Consider the following 13418-nt stretch of genomic DNA (forward strand, 5'->3'; position numbering starts at 1 on the left):
CAATTGACCCCTTTAATCATTTATCTTTTCTTCTCTGGAACACTACAAAAAGTGTCCTTTTCATCCCTCCATTGAGCGTCCACTCCTCCATCTGCACGCCGTTCCCATCCTTTACTTCTTCTACCCTCCTACCTCGGTCTGCCCATCTCTTCTGGAAAAAAGTTTTGAAAGGTTGAAAAAATAACTTTTAAGTTTTGAATTTAAAGTTTTGGAAAGAAAGAGACGGAGCAGGATAGAAAAGACAGGGAATGAAAGGGAGGGAGTCAAAGTGAGAGAGGACAAGAAATCCATAGTCTTTCATCCGCCTGTTTTATGACTATACACCCAGGCGCTCCCGAAAAGTGAACCAGCCTTGGCCTGCACCATAGTCAGCACACATGCAAGTACACACAAGCACACTTTCATTCTGGGGAACACACATTTTCTTCACAGCATTTGCCCTCAAACAACAAACACAATCTCCTTGCTTCCGCCCATTGTGAAACCTCACCCAAAAACACACACGTAGGTTCTGGATGGGAATTTTTTATTTTTAAGTTCACCAGCGCAGTCAAATTAGTTACATTACACACCATTTAGGACAAACCAAGGTGAATTCGCTGCCTTACAGAAATCAAGGTTGACTAAGGTGAACTCAGCTTCATATCTCCTGACAAACACAGTGAGAGAGAGAGACCGGTTTAACGGTTTTAAAATCCTGCCATTTCTTTTTCTTTTCCTTCTCTTCACACATCTGTAAACATAATTTACTGTTTCAGGAAAACGCTGTGTGCTCTGTCGGAGTGCCACATTTCTCATTGAAGTGTGTAAATGTAAAATTACCAGGAAACAGTGCCACCTGTTGGCAACAAGACAGCGATGCGCAGACAGATTCAAACACTGCTCGGTCTTGAGACTGGACTGTATTCAAGGCAAACCAAGCCTTCTGAGTAAAATAACCAAGGACGAGGGTAAAAAAAAAGAAGAAGCTATCTAGAAAATCTAGAGAGAAAAGAAAATATATTCAGGACATTCGAAATATTTTACAGAAACCGTATGTGTTATCTACAATACACTGTATTGAAATGTCAATATTCATAGCGGAAAAACAACCGTCCTCAGGAACTATAGCCGTGCACGCGTGAGTTCTCCGTCTACACAATCCTTTGTGTATGCGTGTTGTATCGTTGGCACGGCTCTGTGTGTGTGTGTGTGTTTCAACGCGCAGTGTTTACGAGTCATCTCCGTTGGCGCTGTCTCCATCGTCCTCTCCCTCCTCCTGCTCTCCCTCCTCCTCCTCTTCATCGTCGTCCTCCTCTCGTCCTCGACTCTTGACCTGCGCAGGGTCACAGGAAATGTCACCGCGTTCTCTACCTCCCCCCGGTTCCCTCCTTTCCTCTCCCGTGACTCCCTTCCCCTCGACCTCATCCTTCCATGCGTTTTCTTTCAGCGCTCTCCCCTCTCCCTCCTTCTCTTACACCCCCCCCACACTCACCCATCCTTTACCGCCCCCTCCCAACCCCTCCCCCTCTCAACCCCTCACCTCCCCCTCACCTCCCCCTCCCAACCCCTCACCTCCCCCTCCCAACCCCTCACCTCCTCCTCCTCCTCCAGAAGCAGGTCGCCCTCCTCCTCGGAGTCGTTGAGCTCCTGGTTCTCCCGTTCTCTCTCCCTCTTCAGGCTCTCCTCCTTCTTCCCACCGCTGCTGTGGAGGGGGGACACCTCCCCGGGCTCCAGCTTACTGCTCTTCAGATCTGAGAGAGAGAGAGAGAGAGAGAGAGGGGGAGAGGGAGGGAGGGGGAGAGGTGGACAACGTGGCAGAAGGGAGAGAGAACATTCAGTGAGGGCAGAGCGAAGGGGAAGGAGAGAGACAGTTGAGAAAAGAGATAAACAAGGAATCATAAGAAGGTCATACTGCTTTGCATCGATGTCATTGATGTGAACAGTTCCTCAGTACAAATGCAGTTGTGTTCAGTTTCCTCCCCTCCCTTCCTCTCTCACCTCCTCCTCTCCCCTCCCTTCCTCTCTCACCTCCTCCTCTCCCCTCCCTTCCTCTCTCACCTCCTCCTCTCCCCTCCCCCCTACCTGTCTTCTTGCTGTGGTCCTTCTCCATGCGCTCCAGGCTCTCTAGCAGGTAGTCCACTTTGTGTTTGATCTGGGTCAGCTCCCTCTTAATGGTCTGCAGGTCGTCTGCCTTCACTGGGGACAGATACGGAACACACCCGAGTGTGTCACATGCAGTTTGCGGTGCGGAAGAAACAGTGTGTGTGTGACCAGTGATTGACGGCGTGCGCCCTGTCTGTGTGTGTCTGTGTGTGTGTGTGTCTATGTGTGTGTCTCTGTGTGTCTGTGTGTGTGTCTCTGTGTGTCTGTGTCTGTGTGTGTCTGTGTGTGTGTGTCTGTGTGTGACGTGTGTGTGTGTCTGTGTGTGACGTGTGTGTGTGTCTGTGTGTGTCTCTGTGTGTCTGTTTGTGCATGTCTTTGACGTGTGTGTCTGTGTGTGACGTGTGTGTGTCTCTGTGTGTTTGATGTGTGTGTGTGACGTGTGTGTGTGACGTGTGTGTGTCTGTGTGTGACGTGTGTGTGTCTCTGTGTGTTTGATGTGTGTGTGTCTGTGTGTGTATGTCTGTGTGTGTGTGTCACTCACTGGCGCGGGAGGTCCTCTGGCTGCTCTTGGAGGAGGAGGAGAAGCTGGTCTTGGTGCGTCTGCTGCCGCCCCCCCCACCGCCGCCCCCCCCACCGCCGCCCCCGCTCACACTGACCCTCGGACGCTTGGAGGGGATCACGGCCCGGGACAGGGGGGGCGGGGGAGGGGGCACGCGGGACTGGTACGAGTACATCCTGAAAGACACACACACACCCGGAGGCCTGTCTGGGGGCTGCAGGGACTCAGCCTGCTGCCTGCTGGAACCAGCTGAGAGGAGGACCGGTGACATGAACAGGTGGCTTACCTGTCGTAGTAATCCCTCTGGAAGTCATAATCCAGGTCAAATGAAGAACTGACAGTATGAGCAGGAGAGAGAGACAAAAAGATAATGATATGAATTATTATATGGCAACGACAGTACGAGTGTTCTGATTGTTTAATGGGTAGTCATGCCAGCCGCGTATTGGCCTCATCGCCAGTCTGCGGTCTGATAGGGATTATTATTGCCCTGCTCTGACGTCATCTTCAAAATGAGCGATATTAAGGAGTCAGCTGAGTTTTACTATCCAGATGACAAGGAAGACATCAACAGCGACGAGGAAATTGTAAACTTTTTAAGAGTTGTTATTTTTGTTGGAATAAAAGCCATATAAGCAGAACCGTGTTGTCCGCTTTCTATCAAAAGTTATTGGTTGCTAGGCAACACCTGAAACACACCGTGAGATGACTTGAGAGCTAGCTACAATTAGCCTACCATTTATTTTCATTTACAAAATGAAAAGAGCTAAAAATATAATTTAACTTAAATACAAATATCATTAATTTAAATTACAACTTACTAGACTCGACCATTCGCGAAGTTGATACGGCAAAGCCGAGGTTTGATATTTCCCGGCATGACCTCACTCTCAGTAAGTCGTTAGTAAACGTGTATTTTAAATAGAGATTCTTCCAGTGCAGTGGTAGAGTAGAGTGAGGCACAGCAAAGCGGATGAACTCTCACCTGTACATGTCCCCTGCAGAACGTTTCACTGTCTTGGATCTGTGTGGCTTTGGCTCGCCTGCTAGGTTAATGTCTGAGAGAGAGAGAGAGAGAGAGAGAGAGAGAGCGAGAGAGAGAGAGAGAGAGAGAGAGAGAGAGAGAGAGAGAGAGAGAGAGAGAGAGACAAAGTGTGAAAGAAAAAGAGTGCGAGAGTGTGAAAGGAGGGAGAGTGTTGATGAGTAATAAGGGCAAAATAGATGGAGAGGGAAGGGGGTGTTAAAAAGGGAAATCAAGGGAAGGAGGGTGACTATATGAACACTGCTCACTCTCCCAAACACTATGCATCAAGGGGGAAGTGGATTCTGATCAAGGGACACTCATTCCTTCTCTCACACACATACACTTTCTCTCTCTCTCTCTCTCTCACTCACTCACACACACACACACACAAGTACACTCCTTGTCACACAATACACCAGCTCCGCCTCCGCCTCCCTCACCTAGCACCTGTCCCACGATCATCCTCCCGTCCTCCCCGCCCACGGCCGCGCGGGCGTTCCTCTCGTTGGCGTACTGGACGAAGGCAAAGCCCTTGTGGACGGAACAGCCCACGATCTTGCCGTACTTGGAGAAGATGGCCTCCACATCCGCCTTGGTCACCAGCAGCGTGTTGAGGTTCCCGATGAAGACCCGGGAGTTGAGGGAGCGCGGGTCTGTCTTGTTGGTCACGTTGCTCGCCATCAGGCTGCTGGTGGTGGGGGAGCGACTGGAGGGGCGGAGGGGGAGGAGGGGCGGAGGGGGAGGGAGGGGCGTCGGGGGAGGGAGGGGCGGAGGGGGCGGTGGGGGAGGAGGGGCGGAGGGGGAGGTAGGGCGGAGGGGCGGAGGGGGCGGTGGGGGAGAAGGGGGGGAGGGGGAGGTGGGGCAGAGGGGGAGGTGGGGCGGAGGGGGAGGAGGGGGGGTGGAGAACAGAGAGGTGGAGGGAGAGAGGGGGAAACATTGAAAGGAGAGAAGAAGGAAAGGGGGAGAGAGAGAGAGAGAGAGAGAGAGAGAGAGAGAGAGAGAGAGAGAGAGAGAGAGAGAGAGAGAGAGAGGAGTAGGGGAGACAAGAAAAGAAGGAGAGAAAAGATATAGGGGGAGGGATAGAACAATGTTGAGACGAGAAAAAACAAGGGAGATAGGGTTTAGAGAGGGAGAGAGAGAGGGAGAGAGGGGGTAGGAGGCATGGCAAAATATTTTTAAAATACAGTGAAGGACGCAGGGGTATGGGCAGAGGGAAATAATAAGAAAACATGGGTGGGTCAGATAGAGTAAAGAGAGAGATATAGGGAGAGAAGCTCAGTGTGTGTGCTTGTTCACTTCTGCCCTGCTTGGGAATCCTTTCTAAATCAATCGAACCTACAGTATCCTGCGCGTATGTATGGCATAGGCATGTGTGATAGAACGATGTACAGAGAGAGAGAGAGAGAGAGAGAGAGAGAGAGAGAGAGAGAGAGAGAGAGAGAGAGAGAGAGAGAGAGAGAGAGACTGACTGACTGATGTGGTCTCTCTTCCAGAGAGATGAAAAAGTGAGGAGAAAGAAATGAATCACCCTACCTGATACGTTTTAACTGGACATACTACATTCTAAACCCCCATTCTCCAGAATGTGATTACACATACAAAGAAATTAGGAGTTTCAGCATTCATCATGAATGCACACACGCACACACGCAGACACACACACACACACTATGTGTTCTTGGAAGTTCCGGCCCACCCGCCAATCCACCAACTAATCATTCGATCCAACTTTATTTCTAAAGGTTAACAGTCTCAGTCTACGATTGAGGTAGTCTGCTTCAGGTATTAGACTACTGTGTTCTCAGTGGGTTGTAGCTATGGTAACAGGTGACTGTAGCTATGGTAACCGTTGACTCACTCCATATCGTCTGGATGCGGGAGGTCTGCCTGCCTGCCTGCCTGCCTGTATGACTCTGTTGAAGAGAAGAGTGTTGTTATTGGTTTCCTGAGGACCAAGATGCATTGTGGTAGTTGGAGTAAGTAGGAAGGAGTGGAGATCTTTGTTATAAAAAAATTTTTAAAAAAGGATTTTCTTTCGGGGTGTGTGCTGCCACCAAGAGATGTGGCATCTAGGTGACAAAATATGTATCATATGCTAATATGTAAAATGTCTGGTATATTATATACATAAAAATAACATTAAAAGGGACATCCAAAAACCTGTAGGATAAATTGTGTTATTATTTGTTACATCAAACAAGAAAGTCAGGAAAGGAGAAAACAAGTGATTCATTTTGCTTGCTATTTTCAGATTATTATTCAGATGACTAATATATATACATATATATGTAAATATAATATCTAACTGGTTCACTTATATATTTGAATTAATGGATATATTTATCTATATAAATATATGTATTTATATACATTTAAATTGTATTTTCAAATGACCTGTGTGACCTTGCTCCAAGTGTCCCCATGGTGGCAATTTATCCATGGGCAATAGATATAAGTTTGGGAAAGAGGAAGAATTTTAGGTGAGGAACTGTGTGCGTGTGTGTGTGTGTTAAATGAGAAACCATTTTCACCCCATTATTATCACAACCTTATCCTCAGCAGCCAAAGATCACATGATCTTGCCAGGCCCACGATATGACCGCCTGTCTCCTTTCCCCCTCCCTTGACATTGTATATCTCTTGATTCCTCGAGGATGCTGACCACATCCACATCAGTAATGCTTCACTGTAGTGTAGAGGGTAGTCTAGGCCGCACTCTTGTTCCTCATCGGGGATGGTTACAGATGTCATTCTGACATTACGTGTTGATCGCTCTGGAACCCTCACACCGGCCACATGATAGACAGTAGCCTCGGCCAATCAGGACTCAGATTTGTAATGTGGGTGAGGGGGAGCTATCCATTGGATTGGTTGAGAGGTAAGTGTGTGGGTGTGTAAAGAGAAGGTATTGGGTCTTGAATCCAGTTATCGAGCCTCATGTGGGCACAGCTGGAGACATGGCGGTTAGGGAATCGGGCTATTATTCAGAAGGTTGCCGGTTCGATTCCTGGCTGTGCAAAATGACGCTGCGTCCTTAGGCAAGGCACTTCACCCTACTTGCCTCGGGGGGAATGTCCCTGTACGTACTTTAAGTGGCTTTCTGGATAAGAGTGTCTGCTAAAAATGACTAAATGTAAGTGTAAAGCTGGATTCATTTGTGTCTCAGTTAGCCGAGTAAGGATTTTAGTATTTGTGCTTCAACTGTGTCCTTTCTACAACATCATCATTTAGAATCTTTTGTAACGTTAGAGGGAATCTCTTGTAAAAAGGTTCTAAAATTAACAATGAGGTTCCAGAAGACCCGTCATCTCCTAGGTTTGGAACCCAGAGAGGTTATTACAGGGTTGCAAAGGGTTCTGCAATCATAATCCACATTGAATTTAAAATGATCTTGAATAATTTGGGAATAGGAAGACAAAAGGGAATGCAGACTAAACTACAAAAACTGTTTTAGGAAAAATTGAGTAGTGGTCTTCTACCACAGCACAAAAAGGACTTACCTATGCCTAACAGATTTTAAAATGTAAAAAAAATGTTTAAAAGGAGGGGGGGGGATAGGCTACTTTAAAAAAGCAGACAAAATACAAACAGGTATAAAAAAAAAAAATAGTGCAAAAGCTGAGGTGGAAAACCAAAGTGTCAGACTTACGATTTGTCGTTGCTCAAAAAAGCTTCTTCAAAAACTACAGAGGAAGGAAACAAAAAAAAGGCGAAATTAGAAAAAGAACGTCTTCAACCTCTTCAACTGAGCTGAACAGTTGACACACTGAACAGTTGACACAGTGGTGGAATTGGAGGAGATTCTGTAGGCCATGTTGGGATGCTGGACTGTGAAATTTGAATGCAGTTGGCTAGGCTAAAATGGTTAGCCAGTGGCTAGGTTAGCCTGTTACCTTGGTGACCCTCCAACTCCACCCCTGAAAGCTACCAGATTGGTACCATCAGGCTCTATTCAATATGTGCATGCTTATCAACACAAATGATGATTACAGGATTATGACGAAGGGCTGTGGTTGTTGTTCTACAGTTTCTTCTGCTGTACTTAATATATGCACCATTTATATATCACTTTGAATAAAAGCATTTGAATAAAATGAAACATAACATGTACTGTACATTTTGAGAACGTGGTGTCTTATTTCAATTCAAAAAGGTACGCTAACAGACTGTATTAAAACTGCCTTTTAAATCTCCTATAGCGAAATGTTACCCCCTTAAGTAAGATTGAAATCAAACGCTCACATGACTGAAGTAATCATGTTATCACAGCAAGAAGGCTGGAAACTATTTCACAGATACTGTACACGTTGTTCTCGTCTGGGCCTGTGATTTGACTACATGCAATGCAATACAGTTCGACTTAATGGTGGAAATCCCTGGATTTTAAACATGGTAGCATGACACCACTGAACCCTACAGAAATGTGACTGTGATTACTCCCATTTCTGTAAATAAAAACACAAGATCGTCCTGATGGGAGAGGTGATTGGAGAGATTAGGGCTTGAGTCTTGGGACAGGTATTTGGGTTTTAAGAGGGGAATAGAGGCCAGACCTAACATAACAGATTTAGGACAGCGAACCTATTCATGATAGTGAACGCTATCTATGCTTTCTGCAAATGCCATCTGCAGTTTCGCGGCCTGTAGCCCTGTGCCCTACTTTGCCAATTCACTTAAGAAGCTTTGTACTATTAAAGGCTCAACTCTTGGCATAAGAACATTACGACACATCAAACAATTTCCCCCTCGTGAGCTATATTCTTGATTTGACAATAAAACAGGCTTTCAATAGATGCAGGTCTTTCAGAAATATGGGGTCACTTTAATGATTTTGATTAGAATATACACAAAGAAAAAAAGTCGCTTCGAAGACTACATACAAACGCGTCAGTCTAATTAAAGACAATACGCTTTACATTATTGTTTATTTTGCAATGAAAACGCCCACTTTCACTCCTTAACAGGAAAAATATTGCCTTCAAAATTACGTCATTTTTTGGAGCATTTGCAGAACAAACTGACTGCGAACACTAAAAATAATGCAGATTGTTTTTTAAAAGCTAAAACTGCTATTCAGGTTACAGGTGGCCTTGAAGGAAATCTCGGGAACAATGAAAACACATTTAAAAATGTTATTCCTGAAAGGGGAAAGACAACCGACATGACAACAATGATTAATTGTCCAGTCAAGATCGTAACAGTCTTCGATATTTCTGTCCTTAAAAATACGACAACAACAAGCGAACAATCAATCTGATCTTAAAGTAACTCTGGAAAAATGTCGATTCAAAAGTCTCAATTCGAAAAATATATCGAAAAATATTGCTTCTAAAAGCTATCAAACACTAGGGGAAGCCTGCTTGCCACCCGCAGAGACGAACCGCTGTATCACAAAATGTACGCCACCAAAGCAAACACAGTTTCAGACTATCAGCCAGAAAAATGCATTAAAAACAAAAACAAAAAGGTCCCAAAGATGGTTTTCAAAGTTAGAAAAAAAAACAAAAATAGAAAAATTCTCTCGATTCAAAATACTCACCCGGAGCTTATTTTTGTTTAAAAATTTATAAATTCGACGTTGGTTTACTTGCGTTGTCTTTTAAAATCCCTTGTCCGTTTCAGTTAGTTGATAAGGTTCCTTCAACCAGTGACCACGAAATGGCGACGGGTAGCACAACTAGCAAATGTGTCACGCCTCATCCGTGATGCTGATATCTTATTGGACCTGCTATATGAATATGTCTCTGTTCACTTCAAACATTGGTGGATCCGTCTGTCTTTATCCAAAGCCCAGGTCCAATGAAATAACGCACTCCCACCAGCATTAGAAACGTTACACATTCCAACACAGATGAATTCAGATCTCACACACAAAGTAACCATTAACAGACCTGGAAGAGATATATATTTTAGTAGCATGTTCGTAGTTACATTTCCAATTTATATCTTCGAAAGAGTTTTCCTCAAGTAAAGCTCTTACATACATTTCCAGTTAATCATAGGGATTGTGTTTAATCCAGCAACCAACTGTAATTTATATGATCATTTCAAGACTCTTGCCATGTCCAGATACTAGCAACTAATGAAAAGTCACCACTTCGGTCTCCGAGAGAAAGGACCTGAAATGTAAAAATAGACGTTTACTTAAATTCACTGTCTAATATTACAGTAAGATTGAGTGTGTGTGTGTGTGTGTGTGTGTGCGTGCGTGTGTGGTTAGTGTATGTGCATGGATGTTTTTGTTTGGGCATACTGTACGTGTGTGTGCGCATGTGGTACCTTACTTTTAATATCTATCTTCTTTCCACGATGTCGGGGCAGAGTCAGGTTCAGTCTGAAGATGGATTCTGGGGTCCTCAGCACTTCATCTAATGTACTCTGTAGCACATGGTCCTGAGAGCACGTGAGGACATATATCATGAATTCACTTAGCATACTAAATTGGCGATATGTCTTATGGTTTAACCTGACATTCATGCCAAAGCAAAGTGTTTACAAAGCAGTCCACAGAGAAGAGATAACAATGTCATTTTCAACACACACCGTATTCCAGAAAGCAAGTTACGTGACATACCCGGGTAAGTTAACTCCCAGCGGTAAGACTAGCTGGAGTCCCTTTGCCCAGAAACATCCTAAATCTCTCAGTATCATCGATCTGTCTCTCTCTCCGTACCTGTCTCTCTCTCCTTACCTGTCTCCCTCATGTCTCTCTCTCCGTACCTGTCTCTCTCTCCGTACCTGTCTCTCTCTCCTTACCTGTCTCTCTCTCCGTACCTGTCTCTCTCTCCGTACCTGTCTCTCTCTCCTTACCTGTCTCTCTCTCCGTACCTGTCTCTCTCTCCGTACCTGACCAGTCTGTGGGTGTTTCAGGTGGAGTCCAGGTGTACCAGGCGTGCGGTCCCTTTCTCCTCTCTCCAGGTCACTTGCTCCTCTCTCCAGGTCCCATCCCCTCTCTCTCTGCTCCAGGATGGACAGGCGAGTGGTCCGGTACTCCAGAGAGAAGTCGCTGACCGTCTTGCAGAAGTCCTCCGCCTTCGTCTCTCTCACCATGGCTTTGGAGTAGCCCAGGAACAGCATGAAGGAGTGGAACCTGAGTCAGGAGTTGACGTGACGACATAAAGAAAGTGGGTGAGGGACAGAGAGAAAGTGAGGGAAGAGATGGAAAGAGGGAACCGAAATAGAGAGCTCTGGTCTTGTCTGGTAAACTCCCATTCCTTCATGCATCCATCCATCATTCTAACCCCTGTCCTCCCATCTGTTCGTTATTTTAAACCCCACTGCACCCAGGGAAAAGCCATTTCCTTTACCTGTTGATGACCCGTCGGTGGACAGCTCTGAGAACCTTCAGTCTCTCCTCACACTCCTTCAGGAACTTAGGCAACCTCTGTCGCAACTTCCCCTCCTGTATTCCTCCCCCCTCCTTCTCCCCTCCTCTCCTCTTCTCATCCGCCCGGTCCAGCAGACGCACCTGTTCCCATGATGCTTTGCAAAGAGACTCCAGTTGGGTGAGGTTGGCCTGGACCTGGGAGTAGTCACACTGGGGCAGAGGGTTAAGGGTCAACACCATGGTAACAGCACACTCACATTGAAACAACCTCACATACAAACACTAAATGCACAAAACCTTTTTTTCCTCACCAGTCCATCATTATGTGTACTGTGCTTTACTGTAGGACACACACACACAAACCTTGCTGGCGCGGGCGACGGCAGCGATGTCGGAGTAGAGGTCGGAGGACTGTGGGTACAGCTGCAGCAGCAGCACACACACGTGATGCAGCAGGGGCAGACGAGAGTGTGTGTCTCTGACCTGGGACAGCTTCCCCAGGTAGCTCAGCTCAAAGCCACGGGCCTGGGGAGTGATGGATGGATGGATGTAGGTAGGGTAAGTAGCTTATTTGAACATTTGGAGAAGCAGAGAAAGCATGATGAAGAGGAGACTTGAAGAAGCTCACCTTACACCCGTTGAGGAAGTTTCCAACTGCCAGCACTGTGGCCAGGATACACCTGAAGGTCTGACTGGCGGACAGCTGTTCCATCGCCAGCTTCAGGTGGAAGAGAGGCTCAGCGATTTCCTGATCACAAAATGGTCAAAGCTCAAACACAAATCCACCTTTTTAGGTTTTTAGGTCTCCATCTTTCTTTGTCAGCCCTCTCACCCTTTCCAAGATGTCATAGTCCAGCGTAAAGGCCCAGAGCTGAAGCCTGGAGCTCAAGTGAGAGATGCTTCCCAAGGTGAGGAGGCAAAGCTCAGCTGGGGCCAGAGTCGAGTGGGGGGCCTGGGCCTGGGCCTCCCTGATGAGGCCCAACTCCTCTTCAGTGGGGACTAGGGCCTGTAGACGCTGCATTAGGAGAGAAAGGGAGGGAGGGAGGGAGGGAGGGAGGGAGGGAGGGAGGGAGGGAGGGAGGGAGGGAGGGAGGGAGGGAGGGAGGGAGGGAGGGAGGGAGGGAGGGAGGGAGGGAGGGAGGGAGGGAGGGAGGGAGGGAGGGAGGGAGGGAGGGAGGGAGCAAAAGAGATAGAAGTCACATGTCGTTATACAGAAATGGATCAGCTGTGGTGATAAACAATAAGTGTCATGGTATGTGTATTGCAGATTTACCTGTGACACCTACCTGGACGTCCTCTCGGTCCAGCACACTGGTGTCCATGCTGTAGATGGCCGGAGGCAGGAGGCAGGGAGGAGGCAGGCTACTGAGGGCTATGGTGATGATATTACTGCGCTTTACACCCAGAATTGAGACCGACGGCTGCTTCTGAAAGAGGGGGGATTAGAAAAAGATGTTAAATCAAATCCAATCAAACTTTACAAGAGGACTGATGCAGGAAGAACGAAAGGGACATATTTTATATGTAAAAAGTGCATTGACATGAGCAAGGAGGTTCAGATAACCCACATCTTTACTGACGTCAAGTCGACCTACCCGCCATCCTGACAACAGGCTGCAGATGGCGCTGTTTCCCTTGCTCTCAAACAGGTACTCCAGGCGGTTGGTGTCCAGGTTGACGGGCTCCAGGCCGGCCCAGATGGTCTGAGTCCCGAAGCGGGTGACCCTGGGCAGGGGAGGTAGACTCTGGAGCTCCCTCCAGTGGAGCCTGAGGGTACGACTCCCCGGAGGCCGGCCCGTCGGGGAGGAACGGGACAGGGGAGGAGCTAAGGGTGGGAGAGGTGGAGGGATTGGTGGAAGAGGAGGGGTTTGGGCGGGGCCTCCATCTTCCTCGGTGCTGTCCAATCCGAGATCTTCCTCATCCCACAGGTCGGAGAAGTCCAAGGTGTTGAGGCGCAGACGTCCAGCAGGGTTGAGGAAGGAGGCCCAGGATTGGTCGAAGACGGAGGGGAGGGGCATGTCTTTGATTTGATCTGATTGTTTCATTGGTCCACACAGAGAGTAGTTGTGGTTCAAATAAATGTTTGTTATGTCCTTTAGATGTGATTTTGTGGTTTTGTTATGTCCTTTAGATGTGAAAGTGAGCCCTCAATTTAATCTCAATCTTAATTTGAAAGAATGTAAAATAAATGCTGTTTAACGGTCCAAGGTTTCTGTCAAGTGTGAGCTGTGCTGCAGTATTCAGTCAAACCAAAAAAAAAGAAAGTCTTCCAAATGGTCGTCTCTGATCTCCAGCCATAAAATTCAACGAAAACACACTTGTGTGTTTACATCCAAAACTCATTGGCAACTCTATTTTCAGTCACCGACCACAAAGTCAGTCCAAATCATGTCCCCCTCTCCATAGATAAAATCCCCTTGTTC

General features: G+C 46.9%; 2 protein-coding genes across 6 annotated transcripts; both read right to left on the minus strand.

Annotated features, from left to right (window-relative positions):
• Positions 1–509: 509 nt before the first annotated feature.
• Positions 510–9347, minus strand: hnrnpcb (heterogeneous nuclear ribonucleoprotein C b). Of its 5 annotated transcripts, none has more exons than XR_014746714.1 (11): positions 6063–7147; positions 5527–5581; positions 4109–4374; positions 3630–3702; positions 2931–2978; positions 2627–2820; positions 2065–2178; positions 1575–1733; positions 1215–1317; positions 823–981; positions 510–733 (listed from the first exon to the last, which is right to left on the minus strand). XR_014746714.1 is itself a non-coding variant. In XM_084691268.1 (11 exons), the coding sequence occupies exons 3-11, from the start codon at positions 5529–5531 to the stop codon at positions 969–971; spliced, it is 975 nt and encodes a 324-aa protein (XP_084547394.1). In that variant the 5' UTR covers positions 5532–5581; positions 7318–7351; positions 9208–9347; the 3' UTR covers positions 510–968. The 5 variants fall into 5 exon arrangements, 4 of the variants coding, with proteins under 4 accessions (XP_084547394.1, XP_084547392.1, XP_084547393.1 ...); XM_084691268.1 differs by lacking the exon at positions 6063–7147 and adding exons at positions 7318–7351; positions 9208–9347 and having other exon boundaries at positions 510–981; XM_084691266.1 differs by having other exon boundaries at positions 510–981; positions 1215–1315; positions 1576–1733; positions 6063–7144.
• Positions 9348–9758: 411 nt separating this feature from the next.
• Positions 9759–13040, minus strand: LOC146221863 (FH1/FH2 domain-containing protein 1). Its single transcript, XM_084691260.1, has 9 exons — positions 12591–13040; positions 12282–12422; positions 11828–12010; positions 11624–11743; positions 11359–11520; positions 10976–11205; positions 10515–10758; positions 9953–10061; positions 9759–9787 (listed from the first exon to the last, which is right to left on the minus strand). Exons 1-9 carry the CDS (start codon positions 13038–13040, stop codon positions 9759–9761), a joined length of 1668 nt encoding a protein of 555 aa, XP_084547386.1.
• Between the last annotated feature and the right edge of the window lie 378 nt (positions 13041–13418).

Source organism: Hypomesus nipponensis, chromosome 25 (genome assembly GCF_054491055.1).
Source record: "Hypomesus nipponensis isolate SF chromosome 25, ASM5449105v1, whole genome shotgun sequence".
Classification (NCBI taxonomy): Eukaryota; Metazoa; Chordata; class Actinopteri; order Osmeriformes; family Osmeridae; genus Hypomesus; species Hypomesus nipponensis.